Genomic DNA, 13,213 nt, shown 5'->3' on the forward strand with positions numbered 1-13,213 from the left:
AAGAAAAGGGAAGACGTTTTTCACAGAGGAAGTTTATACAGTCGTGCAATTTTCTCTAGAAGAAGAATAATGGAGGCATGGAGGAAATGGAGAGCGAGAGTGTGCTAACGGCAGAGCAGAGCAAGCAAAGACCGGGGCAGCCAGAACAAGGGCAAGGTACGTGGGACACCCTCAGACTGGAGGTTGCAAAAGGCCTGCGAGAGGGAGAGCAATATTTAAAGAAGATGAGGTGATGGCTGGGAAGGAGGACTGAGGAAACCGGAGGATTAGCTGAAGAGCAGCAGTTGCCTAAGACAAGGTCAAATGACCGGCCATTTGACCGGAGAGGAAAATCTGTGACCAAAGGTCAAGGAAGGCCACAATTCTGCCACTTAACTGTGTGGAGGCAGAAATTGCCAGGGAAGATGGAAACAGACGCGAAGGGTGATTCAAAAGCTTTTATTTTTCCTCTTTGCTGTATTTGGAGGAGTCAGGCCAGGGAAGACAAGCATAGGATGGGGACAGGAAAGAGAGAAGAAGCACCACAAGTCAGCTGAATGCCAACAGGAATCATGGCCGACAGAAACAGACATGAATGGAAAAAATAAATAAAATGAACACAGCAATTCCTCATTATATTAGCAGTCATGCTGCAGTTCTGCATTCTTAAGGTACTATAGACACTGCTAATAGAGCAACAGGACAACCCAGAAGTTCTCTCAAGCACCAGCTATATTTCAGTGAAGAGCTAAAAAGCAATGCTCTTCTTTCTGAAAGACACAGAAATATTAACTAAGGGTACACTACTCACTTGTTCCTCCTATGTCAATTTATATAAAGATATCGAATGATTTAAATTTTTCCAGAGAGAATTCATCATCATGCTTAACTGACTATACCATGACTAAAATTACACAATGCTTACCCTATTTATAGAATAACTTGCAGAGGCTAGTACCATTAACTCAGACACCACTAAACCAGATACTAAAAACAATTCTGCAAGTAAAGACTACGAACCACACAGAAGCACTAGACCTTTGGAGTGAAAGATGTTCCTCTTAAATACACACACACACACAATGGCATTTATAGCTAGTCATCTTTTTTCCCAACCTTGCTGTCAGAGACTGCTTAGAAGTCTGCTTAGTAAGTGCTGCTTATCAATGTTACGAGTTCTTATCTCGGAAGACTTCAGTCAGAGTAAAGCCATAACCTCATGCTTTTTCTTTTTTTTTTTTTAAACGACATACTTTTATTTTAAAAAAATACCAAATATAATAAAATACCTAAATGTAATATAGAAAACTTCACATCTTAGAAGTATTTTTTAATAAAGTGCCTGGAGTGAAAACCCAGGAAGTCTGCCATTCAACAACCATCACACGTTATGAAGCCTATGGGATTTGGTCCACTCCCATGCTGAGAGACATTGTTTGGTTTAGCTTCTTAAAAGTTTTAAAACAAAATTCCTTCCTCAATCACTTTCAAGGGAGCGCACACAAACTAGTTCCACAGTGGGAATCCTCTCCACCCACAAAGGGCTATGGGAAAGCAACTAAGCATCTTGAGGCATCAGGCCAGAAAGGGAAGAAAACATTTACTAAGGCCATCTTCTCTGTGACAATGGTGAAGAGGCCAAAAAGCAATACAAATGGGCAAAGAATTTATATTTTCCAGTGTTCAAAATGCAAGAGAGGGTCACAGTCCACGTGTTAAAGTATATTCATTGTGCCTTCAGGCGAGTCAACAGCTAATTATAAAGAACAGGGTCACGGTACTTTTCAAAATTGAGAGAGAGGTTTGGGACTTGGCTTCAACAGGAAAAGAGACACTCTGAATGTGCATATTTCCACTCTGGAGCAAACTGACCTGCTGAGCAGATCAAAACTTCCTTAGAAATTCTAAAAGGTGGAAATATGTACGTTCAAGGTGTCCATTTTGCTTTTGAAGCCAAATGCCAGATTTGCCCACTGAACTGACATAGAAAAACACACAGTTAAAAAAAAATAAATGTGTGAATGTTTGTGGTTTTTAATTTAAAAATATATTTGTTTAATAATATTAGTAACTATTAAATAATAATAAAACAAAGACCAAGCAAAATGAAAGTGAGCGAATAAATTTTTTGGCTCTTGGAAAGTACCAACAATTTTGAAGTTACTCCCCAAGAGAAAAGAATTTAACATTTGACAGTTACATCAACAACACAGAGCTGAACTTCAGCGCTCAAAACCAGTGCCCTACCCACCACACCTAGCTTTTGAGATGAGTAACAGCATTTTCAGATCCTTCAAATTAATTTAAAAGTGATACTTATAAGGAAAATAACTAGAAATGTAAAAGCGTCTAAGGCTTAAGTTTTCTTCATTAATTTTCCACGTGACATCCCAGACCCCTGCACTAGGAATGCTCAGCCTCTGGGATACGTGAAAAGTACGGTGAAAGCAAGTCTTGGCTCTTGTCAGGATCTCGTATTATTGCCACAGGGAAACAATGCAGCTCATGGTGCTGCTAGTGGTACTGAAATCAATATGGCAACATCCTCCAATCTTCTATATACAGCTGAGCAGTTCTCTCCGCTGAGCACTGGCATAATCTCCGACCACAAAAGAGACACAATTTTTACTGGCCTAAGCACAGGAATAAGAACAAGTTACTCCAATACTGTACGAATTCTTTCTGCTGGCAAATTCTTATTAAAATATTTGATAGACTGCGCCATTAACAGTTTCCTTTATCATAGAATAATATCAACAGATATGCTATTTATCAGTTATTGCTGATAATAATATGCTATTTATAAATATGCTATTTATCAGCTATTTATCAGTTTATCAGATATGCTATTTATCAGACTGTACTAATGGTTTAAGTTTACTAGTGCAGTAAGAAGAGTTTAATAATTTGCATATCATTGTAATTAATTTTAGCCTTGAAGAATTAGTGTTTTATGTAACTGCAGTTTCTTCATTGAAGCATTTTCCAGATATGAGAAGGGGAATAATACTAAAGCTTGAGCATTCTGATAGGGAAAACTATGCCAAAATATTTTGTTCGGTAACCTTATTTCCAGAGATGGCAAGCATCCAGATCTGAATTAAACCCAGGGAGGCTGAGAGCACACCACCTTCAAAAATAAAAATATTTTGAAAAATAAGGCATTACTGTTCCAGTCACGCAATCTAGACAACACACATGTTAATTAAAATCTCAAAAAACCCTACCTTGACCAGGATCAGTAAGAAGCACACACCTACTTGCAACACAGGTTGACATCACCAGCTAACAGTTCACAGCACAGTGCACAAAGCTACACCAGCAGCCAAAGGACTCTGCACTTAGCCTTTCTGTGATTGTTATCATATGGAAACTCTATTACCCCACACAAAAGAATTAGAGGGTTATTAACATCTATACTAAGCCAAAGTACAAAAATGGGGTAGGATCTGATGTCTATTCTTTTCCTATTTCTTTATGCTATTCCTTCCCCTCTTCTTGGGCCCATTTTCATTTCAGTATGGGCATTAGAATACAATATACATTCTATATTATATTTCTCTCATGTTATTCCATATATGTTATTTCTACTACAGCAGAAATAGTAGTTCTTTTATACTTGCTTTCAACAAAAAAAATCATAGCTGATGCATCTTGCACAAGTAAAGAATGCATAAGGTATTTGTAATCAACATAAGCAATTATAAAAAGCCATTATTTTTCCTTATGGGAACATACTAATCCAGCTCTATTTTGTCACATGTAATCTTAAATCAGAGGTTACACTACTCCTTTAAGCAATAAATTCAGTGTAGACAACTAAAAATATAAAATAATTCCTTTCTTCAATATTTTCTCCACATTGAAATACAATGGAGAAGTTTCAAGGCACACTTTTGGCAAGCTACTTAAAAATAAAACCAAGACATGAGAACAATAGTATAGTAATCAAAGTGGATTAAAAAAACCCAAACTGGTCCTATTACTGCCAAAGGAGGATGAGGCAGAGGAGCCATTTTAGAAGCTGTAATTCTTTAGTGCAAGAACACAGCAACCACTTTCAGAATCCATCCAACTTGCAGCCAGTTCTCCCTGCCACGTGCCTTATTTACAGCATCCTCATCTTCCCACAGCTAGAAAGCATGAGAAAGACAGCAATTCGTACCTCCTACAAGAAAGACTTCATCAACCTATCAAATTACTAAATTTTACTTGCACCTTTTTGCCTTCTTTTTAAATAACAACAGCAACAAAAAAAAAAGTCTATCCAACTTGTAACTTCTAATACCCTACTAACATACAACTACCTTTCCTGGTCAAGACGCAGCAAACATTTGTACAATGCTCAGTTCCACTGCACACCTGCAGTCAGATAGTCTGCAAGAGCCAAGAAGAAAATTTGTTGGAAGTTGTTCTGTAGCTCTCAGAAGAAAAGGCTAAAGAACAATAAACAATGGTTATTCACCAGAAAGTACATAAGAGCAACCCATACCAGCACCGATCTTACAAGCATGACAGCAAGTAAATTCACCTTCCCCTTAGTGCTCTAGAAGGATGAGCATGCAATCATTGACCTTAATGTAGGAAAAAGCCCCACAATCTAAGCACTTTCATCATTAAAACTTCGAAAAAGTAGACTGAAATACTGAAATCCCTGAGGATGAGCACTTCCTCGTGTAACTCCACAAAAAAAAAAAGTGCCCACACAATTCCCTAGATATGCATAAGTAAGAATACATCATTGCCCTTTTCCAACAGAGTGCTTTCCCTGGGAAACTCATCTGCTCTCTAAAAAAAGAGAGCTCTGGCATAGTCCCATGGCTGGGTAAGCACCTATCCTTCAAGATGCTGCACATCTCTCTAGTCCTCCTATTTCTACATTATGACCAGCCTCAACTTAATTTTCTTGCTCTCTCACCCCTTCCCATACATCCCATATACCAAACATTGTCCCTTCAATCCCATCTTCCAAGCTAAGCATTACCTACAGTTCTTCTGATATTCATACAGTTCTGCAATCTATTACAAGGGGGGGAAAAAAAATACTTCCTTGTCCATAATTCCTCCCAAACCAGAAACAAATAACCTTTCCCTAACAAAAACCTTCAGGAAAAGCTTATCTTCCTCCTGCACAGGTAAATACCACCCTGAGAGAAGAGCTGTCACTTTGTCTTTTCCAGCACAGGAACAAACCGTCCACGCCAAGTACCCTGACCTCAACCTCCTGAAGTGCCTTTTCACCGCGCGCACACGGTGAATACAGCCCTACATCACCTGCCGTGGCCAGATCAATGACGAAGTCCTGCCCTGCCAAGAGATGGCTACCTGGATACAAGCACCACCGCCCTCTTCCCCCCCTTTCCCAGGGCCGGGAGGCCTTCCCGGTCCCACCGCGCACCCAGGCTGAGAGCCCCTGTCCTGGCAGCAGCGAGCAGCGCGTCCTCTGAAGCATTATCCTCCCTCCTTGTGCGTGCTGGGGAGCCGCCCTTGCTCCACATTAAGCACATTTACAGACTAATAACCACCTGCGATGCCCCCTTCGTCCTCGCAAGGCCTTCCCGACCCACCTCTCCCAGCCAAGCTCCCCCCTCGGCGCTCACCGCCCGCCCTCCCCTCACACGGCGGCTCCCACCGCCGCGCCGCCCCGCCGCCGTCCGGGCACGGCTCCCTCCTGGCCCCACAGGCCTCTCCGCGGGTCTCCCCTTCGCGTATGCTCCCGCCCCGGGCCGCCCCCGCGGCTGCCCCACGCGCCCTGTCCCGGCGGATCCCACCTCCCCGCCGCCGTCACCACCCACCGCCGCGGCCCGGCAAGGCCGCCTCGCCCAGGCCGCTACCCCCCGCCCCCCGGGGCTCCGCAGGCAAGCCCGGGGCTGGGCAGGCCGCGGCCGCCCGGCTCCGCGGAGCGCGGCCGCCTCCCCCTTTACCGTCCGTCGGGGGGCTCGGGCCGGGCTGGGCCATGGCTCCGGTGGGCAGGCGGCGCCGCCGCGGCCTCCTCCGCCTCCAGCCGCGGCGTCGGAGCGGGAACCGCTACGCCAGGGGGCCCCGGCGAGAGACGGGAGCTGCCGACCTGGGCCTCCGCCTCCTCCGCCTCATCCTGACAGCGGCCGCCGCCGGCGGGAGGAGGAGGAGGAGGAGGAGGAGGAGCGCCGCGCAGGCGCCCACGGTGAGACCACGGGACCGGCTGCTGCCACCGGGGCTGGGAGGGCTGGGGCCGCGCTGGCTGCCGCCGCGGCAGGGGCAGGGGCAGGAGCAGGAGCAGGGGCAGGGGCAGGGGCAGGGTGGCTTCTCCCGGGCCCCATGCTGAGGTGCTTTGTCAGACAACGGCCGAGCGGGGAGGCAGAGCCGGCCCCGGCGGGAGCCGGGCCGAAGCCTCCGCCTGTGACGGGGCTGGGCCGGGGCGGCGGCGGGCTGGCGGAGGAGCTGGTGGGGCTGAAGGCCCCCGGCGGGGTTCCCGCCGCCCCAGCTTCGCCCGAGGGCCCGGGCGTGGCGCGGGCAAGGCCGGGCGGTGCTGAGCCGCCGCCTGCCCCCTCCGCCTGGCCTGTCCCCGCGGCCTCGGCCTCGCCTGCGGGCCCGAGTGGTCTCCCGGGCCGCGGCGAGGCCCTGACTCCGGGCTTCCCGGGCCGGGGAGACACCCCTGGGCCTGCTTGCAGTTAGGCTAGCCTAAAAGTATAGCTAGCTTTTATTATTAAGGGAATTGGTTAAAGTGACACCAACAAAACAGTATTCTGCTGTACAATCTAGGGAGGGAAGCAGGTGTGACCAGGATGGATGGCAGAAGGATGTCCAGCCACGGGATCTCTTTCCCACCACCCATGGTGTGTTGGCCTGTATTGATGGAGGAGGGTGTTAATCCTTCCACCTAACTGGATGATCATGTCTAAACTCCAGGTTTTTACCAATAAAAAAGTAGATTTACATCCTTTGGGCACATGTAAAACCACAGAAAGCAGTGTTGGAGTGGATAGTAAGATACCAAGTCCTGTCATGGGCAGGATCTGTTATGGCTTGCCTTTCTTATGGCTTCCATACCCTAAAAATTAGTCATTTCTAAACTGGGTCTCACAGGACTTCACCCTTCCCCTCACTTGTTGCCACAGTTTATCGGGCCTTGCTATCGAAATAGGTGGTATGGCAAGACGTGGGATTCTGCATTTCATATTAAATTTTTGCTCAGTTAAACCAAATAACCAAATACAAACTTGAAATAGGGAGTCTTTGAAAATTAATCCTTTACATTTTGCCTATTTTGATCAATTGAGGTAAATCTTCTCAGTCTTTGTTGTAAAAAGCGGGTTTAAACTAAAGGGTTAACTTTTCAGTGTTCCCAACTTGAGGCATTTACAGCTTTCTTTTCATAGGTATTTGGAGAACCCAGAGCTGCAGATTGCTCACAGAATTGCTGGCTTAGTGACAAAATGATCGAAGGACTAAGTATCTATCACTTGAGGTACATTTCCAAATTTCTTAGTTCCTGCTTAGGCTCTTTTAGAAGTAGCTGGATATTACAAGCATTCAACACATAAATCCTTTTGAAAATCTAGTCCTAACTGTGGGAACTGAGCTCTTGGAACTCTGTCCTCGTGTGTGTTCATATGGGTACCCCAAACTGCCCATATTAGGAGCTGTTTTCATCTTGTTCATGTCAAGGCAAAACTCCCACGTGTTTTGATCGGTCTGGGATCAAACCCTCATGCATCACTCCTGCTGCAAACAGAAAGTAAGATAATATCAAGCTCGATATCTGTTGTACCTACAAGGGTTTATTAAGGGATGAATATCATATACCTTCCATCACTTCCATCGTCAAAATATTGACTACTGGAATTGCAACATTTCAAAATCTGCATCAGAACTCCTGAGCTTACATATTAAATGGGATTTATGCAGTAGTTTGAAGAATAGCAAAACTCTCAAGGGGCTCGTACTTTTTTTTTCATTCTTGTTCTCCAATGTAAAGCTGTACTAGCTTTATAGGTATGGTTCTTACTTAATCTTTCCTTTTTTTTCTGAACAGTAATTGGACTTGACAGAGGCAAAGGTTTATGTAGTATCTATTCACAATGTCTTGGAACCTGGAACAAACGGGTAACTTCCTATGTGCCTCCCAAAATGTCCCATTTAATTCTAATCACTTGTAGTTCTTATAGCCTTGATCTCAAAGGATTTTCCAGCATGGCTCAGCTAAACCTTAAAAGAAGTAAGCAAAGTTTAACAGCAGTTTGCAGTCATAGAAACAGGTCTATTGCGGTGGCAGAACCAGCAGAGACCAAAAGTCCTGAATTCCAGTCCCTGTGCTGTAAAAGTTGGGCAAGCGCAGTATTAATGAAACAGTGAGACAGGAGTCAGATCTAGGGAGCTGCAGGTGAACAGAGACTATTTCTGGAATAAGCTTCTCCAGAAATAATAGCGCTCCTAGAATCCCATGCATTTTTATCAAGTATATTTGGCCTAGAAGTCTAACATGGGTGTTTTCAGCATCAGTACCACAAGCAGCAGACACAAGTTAATGGAAGATGCACACACACTCCTGGAGAGTGTGTGTTGTGTCAGTACAAGCTGGAGGAGCAGCTCGCACCTTGCACTCTGCCTGAAATTTAGTCTTGCAGGCTTACCAAAAAAGATAAGTTTGCAGCTTTTGTTTAAACAGCAACATCCAGTGACAAGCAGTAAGCGTGTACACTCGGTGGTTGTCTGGAGACCAGGAGTAAACTGAGGGGGACTGTGGTTATTTGGTTGCAAAGAGCATAGTGAAGTAATTTACATAACACATCTAGGAGAGAAGTATTTTCTTTTTGCCTGAGGAAAATAAAATAAACAAGTAGCCAAAGAGCTAATTAAATCTGTTATCCTAATAGATCTGTCTTGTGGTTGACTGACTTCAGTGCTTATGAATGCCCAAGTTCCAAATGAAACTTTTCCTACTTTTTTTTTGAGCATGTAGAAAGATTTTTCTCTTTGTGTGGCTTTGCTTTTCCTTTTTTTTCCCTTTAATTGGGGCACTTTAACCTCAACTAAAGTATGTATTTTCATTAGACTTTGAAGAATGTAATGATCGCTGTCTTTATCTGTGAAACTAGTTCCAGATCCTAAGTCAGGACATAACCTGGCTATGTCCCAACTCCCTGTCAGGACAAGACCCAATTACATACATTGTACTACCACTTGCAGCAAAGTACACAGCTTTGGGGGAAGTCACTGCACACTCCAGCAAGTCCCTTGATGTGGATGATCAGAGGGCTAGGGTTGTGATCAGACCGATGAAGAGTATGATCACAAAAGCTTTGTATTCATAGGAAGTGAGGCTAATAAAATACAGAGATAATTCCTTTAGTTTTGAATGGTACAAGATACTATTGTTTTATATGACAGCTAAGCTGATTCTACAAAACCCAGAGTCTTTAAAAAGATAAACTAAAGGTCTGGACTTGCAAGGCCAAGTCTACATCTGGTGTAAATTCAGTGGAAACAGGCTGATGTGTGGGAAATGAGAAGCTGGCCTGTAGCACAGAATCAAAATGGAGATCAAAAAGACCCTCTGAAGTGTGCTGTTTCCCATTTATGTTTACTGGCCTACTGGCCACAAAGAAGTTTGATTCCATTGTGCCCTGTATGGTAGGAGTATGCAGTGAATTACGGGCCCTGCTCCCCAGTGTAGTTCATCTCATAAACCACCCACTGTTTAATTCAGTTCATCCAAGAAAGCTGAGTAACAAGGTAGATTTGGGAAGCAGCTTTGTGGGTTGCCAAGACTAGACTCCACTGCACTCGTTGAGGAAGAAAATTGCAGAATTGAGGACCCTCTGCCTGAGCAAGCAGGAGAACTAATTTCAAGAGCAACAGCTCATCTATCCCAAATGACTCTCTACCTGTAAGCATTACACAGTGAAGATTTTGGTAACAGTCTCCTTCATTGGACAAACCATGACATGAAGTTGTCTTTAGATGAATGCAACAAGAATGATTTGAATGTGGAGAGTAAACATATGACCAGAAAAAATTGTGTGTTCTTAACTCCAGGTGAAGCCCAGGGAAACAGAAGTTGCACACATCTTTAAGGAGGGACTCAACTGCTCGTGACCGCAAGCCTTGGGTTCATTGAAAAGGCAAGTAACAGACTTGTCCTTCTAGCAAAAGAGAAGAGGAAAACCAGAATTTATTGCTTGCACTTTACATAATTCTAGGTTTGCCAGAGTTTGTCTACTGTTTTTCTCACTTTTTTATTTGTTTAAAATAAAAAAGTGTTCAGAGTTTCCTAATGTTTAAACGTTTATTTTCCTTTTGTTGAGATTGATGGGTCATTAGCATTATGTATTAGTTCTGCAGATATGAGTGTTTGTAGGCTTTGGTCCCTTCTTTTTAATGCAAAGCTTTTGGAGAAAATTTACATTCATCTAAGTATTACCATAAAGAGGTTGGTTAAAAATCCCAAACCAGTCATGCTCTTTGCTTCAAAAGTTATTCTGGAATGCAAGGAATTCAGTCTGGAACAATTACATTATTTGCAATGGTAACTTCTTAGCGAACCCTGGAATAGTTTATGTGGTTAAAAACCTTTTCAAGAGCAATTGAAAAATTATGTTATCCCATCTATTGTTTAAAGGATTCCATGTGGTACAGTTCTTTGAATATATGGGAAGCAAATGAAGCCAAAAATGCAAATTTGGCAGGCAAAAATCGAAGTGCTTGCATTGGCCCTAAATCTAGATATATGCACATTAATGATCTCGTTTGAAAGATGTCTATATTAAGATTTGAAAGCCCTCTGGGTTCCCAAGGGGCAAGCTCATTGAATATTGTGATGTACCATGAAACTAAACATTTTTTCTTACTGCAAAATAACCAAGGAATCAGAAACTCATTCTGTATGCATAACAAACGACACATTAAGAGCATAGTCTTTTGGGTAACGTTGCTCAGCAATACTTCATTAAAATTGTCATTGCAGGGAGGCGCAAAACCAGCACTGCTTTGTACTTACACCCTCCTTCATTGGAAGATCTAAAAATATGCCATAACCCATTCAGACTCACTATACCTGTATTAACAAAGTTATCTGCACCTGTCTACAGACACACAGAGAAGGATGCAAAGGGGTTCAGCAAATATTCTGTCAAACCTTCCCATAGTGGTTTAAACTGCTAGTGCCCTATAGCCTGCTCTGCCTTTGTGTTAGAGATAACTGCTGTAGTGAAGCGGAGAGAGTGTAGGATTGTGCTTAGCCATCCAGTGTTTAGCCTTAGCCCAAATCTGCCTTCATCAGTGATTTAAGTAGAGATGCCGGACTTCATATTGCAGTAGTTGAAGTGTGGATGCACACAGTCCTCCTGCCAGCTCTGTTATTGTAGCAAGATTTTATAATAGAGGAGAGCAGGCACCAGCAAGGCACTTGTCAGTCACCGCACATTCATCAGACCTCACCCAGCAAAGCCCAGTGTGATCCAGCAGCAGGGACAACAAGGGTAATGGGACCCCAGAGAGATCTCACTTGTTTTTCACTGTTCATGAGATTATGCTTTTCTTTAAAAAACCTAAAATAACAATAGGGGGTTCTGCTTTTGGAGGCTGTTTTGCACGTAAGTATTACATGTAGTAGTATTTTTCAAAACAACAGACCGTGTTAGCAGTAGCATCTCATGCATTCAACTTCCTAATCTTGAGAAGACCAGTTCATTAACATCAATAAGGTGAGTCACATCAGATCTGCAGGATTGGGCCATTTATCTCATTTTCTTCCTCTGAGGCATAAGCAGATCAGATATCCCATAAATTCTAATGATTGCAGTGCCCGCTTGCCAAGAGAAGGAGGGAGTGTTGCAAGTACCGTAAAATTCATTGTCCCATGTGTGTCATATTAAATGGTGTAGCCAAAAGATTTCCGTGTTAAGACTTCAACAGCAGTGCTCATTTTGGAGTGTTTTGTTAATCCAACTGTTAACTCTCAGTATGTCCCTTTCAGAACTGTCTCTGGGGATATTTGGAACAACATGATACTCAAGAAGACTGAGGAGTCTTTGTGTAAACAATGGACCAGGCAGGTGAAGAGATGCCACGGGATTTCAGAAGATCCCCGAATCTTTGCAAATCCTTCAGCTGAACAAGCCCACCCTTCTGAACAGTTTAATCCAGGTAGGATTGCTGGAAGCTCCAAAAGTGTAGCTCGAGGCCTTCATCCAGGTGGGACCCTTCCGTGATTCCTGAGCCTTTTCTGGGGCTCTGCCTATGCCTGTATGTCCAACCCAAATACTTGTTAATACAAGTTTAAATCCCACATCTTAGGTCAGTGGGTAGACCCAGCTGGTCCAGCTGTTTCTCATCAATGCCATCCCATCCTTATGAATCCTTTTATTCCCTATTTTCCCTGATTTCTCCTAGGTGTTACACTGGTCTCTCTATTTGCCTCTTTATTTTACTAGAGTGCCTTTTCCAGAGCTATGTCCCTTAGATGCAGACACACAATATGTTTTGTACTTCTATGGCACCTTTTATGGAGAAAGAGCCTTTTAGTAGAGCCAGAAGGGAAGAAATTATCTCAGATTTACAAGCTGGGAAGACCCAGAGAGAGAGCCTGATTTGCCTGGGGATACACAAAAGTCAGCAATAGGGGGGAAAAAACCCGAATATGTATTTCCTATGTCCCTATAGCTTTTTTGCCATAAAGTATATTTCCTTTGCTTATTCATCACACCTTTAGAAATATCAAAAAGCTTCTGACCTTCTTTGAAAAATAGCTGAAGACAAACATCTGTTGTAAAATGAATATTTCTTAGCAGGTAAAAAGATCAAATGAACTCATTTTCTATAGAATCTCAATTTGATTCTCTCAAAAATGTTTGCTGCTGAGATATGCTTTCCTGCCTTACTCTTTCACCATTCATGCAGCATTAGGAAGCTCCCTTCTCCTCTGAGACCACAGGAGGTTTCACACTATGTTGTTAACCTCCTTCAGATCATCTCCTCCATGCACAATCCAAGTTACATTTACATGCAGACATAATGTCATTCAGCCCACTTTATGCCACTTACATCTCTTTTGTTGCTATGGGTAACATTGATAAGGAACCAATTAGCAAATAAAATATTTGAGGAGGAATATGAAAGCCACGACTGGGTGGATTTGTGTGTAATAGGCAGTGACATTTTATTTGGCATTTGTCCTTACCTAGCTGAGCTTCTTCCACTGCAGCTTCAGCTACCTTCTGTGTAGTCAAAACATGCTCTTCCCACAGGATTTAGA

At 43.4% G+C, this 13,213-nt stretch overlaps 1 protein-coding gene and 1 long non-coding RNA gene across 2 annotated transcripts in view; both read right to left on the reverse strand.

Annotated features, from left to right (window-relative positions):
- RABEP1 (rabaptin, RAB GTPase binding effector protein 1) overlaps positions 1-6,043 on the reverse strand; it is a 53,238-nt gene extending 47,195 nt beyond the window's left edge. Inside the window, exon 1 of the mRNA XM_072881830.1 lies at positions 5,904-6,043. Coding sequence (XP_072737931.1) covers positions 5,904-5,937 — 34 coding nt within the window. The 5' untranslated portion in view covers positions 5,938-6,043. The remainder of the gene's footprint in view (positions 1-5,903) is intronic.
- LOC140660717 (uncharacterized) lies at positions 1,377-4,353 on the reverse strand. Its single transcript, XR_012045466.1, has 3 exons — positions 4,287-4,353; positions 3,045-3,109; positions 1,377-2,612 (listed from the first exon to the last, which is right to left on the reverse strand). It is a non-coding gene; the product is annotated as an uncharacterized lncRNA (long non-coding RNA).
- Positions 6,044-13,213: the final 7,170 nt, after the last annotated feature.

This window comes from Ciconia boyciana, chromosome 17 (assembly GCF_034638445.1).
Source record: "Ciconia boyciana chromosome 17, ASM3463844v1, whole genome shotgun sequence".
NCBI classification, from domain to species: Eukaryota; Metazoa; Chordata; class Aves; order Ciconiiformes; family Ciconiidae; genus Ciconia; species Ciconia boyciana.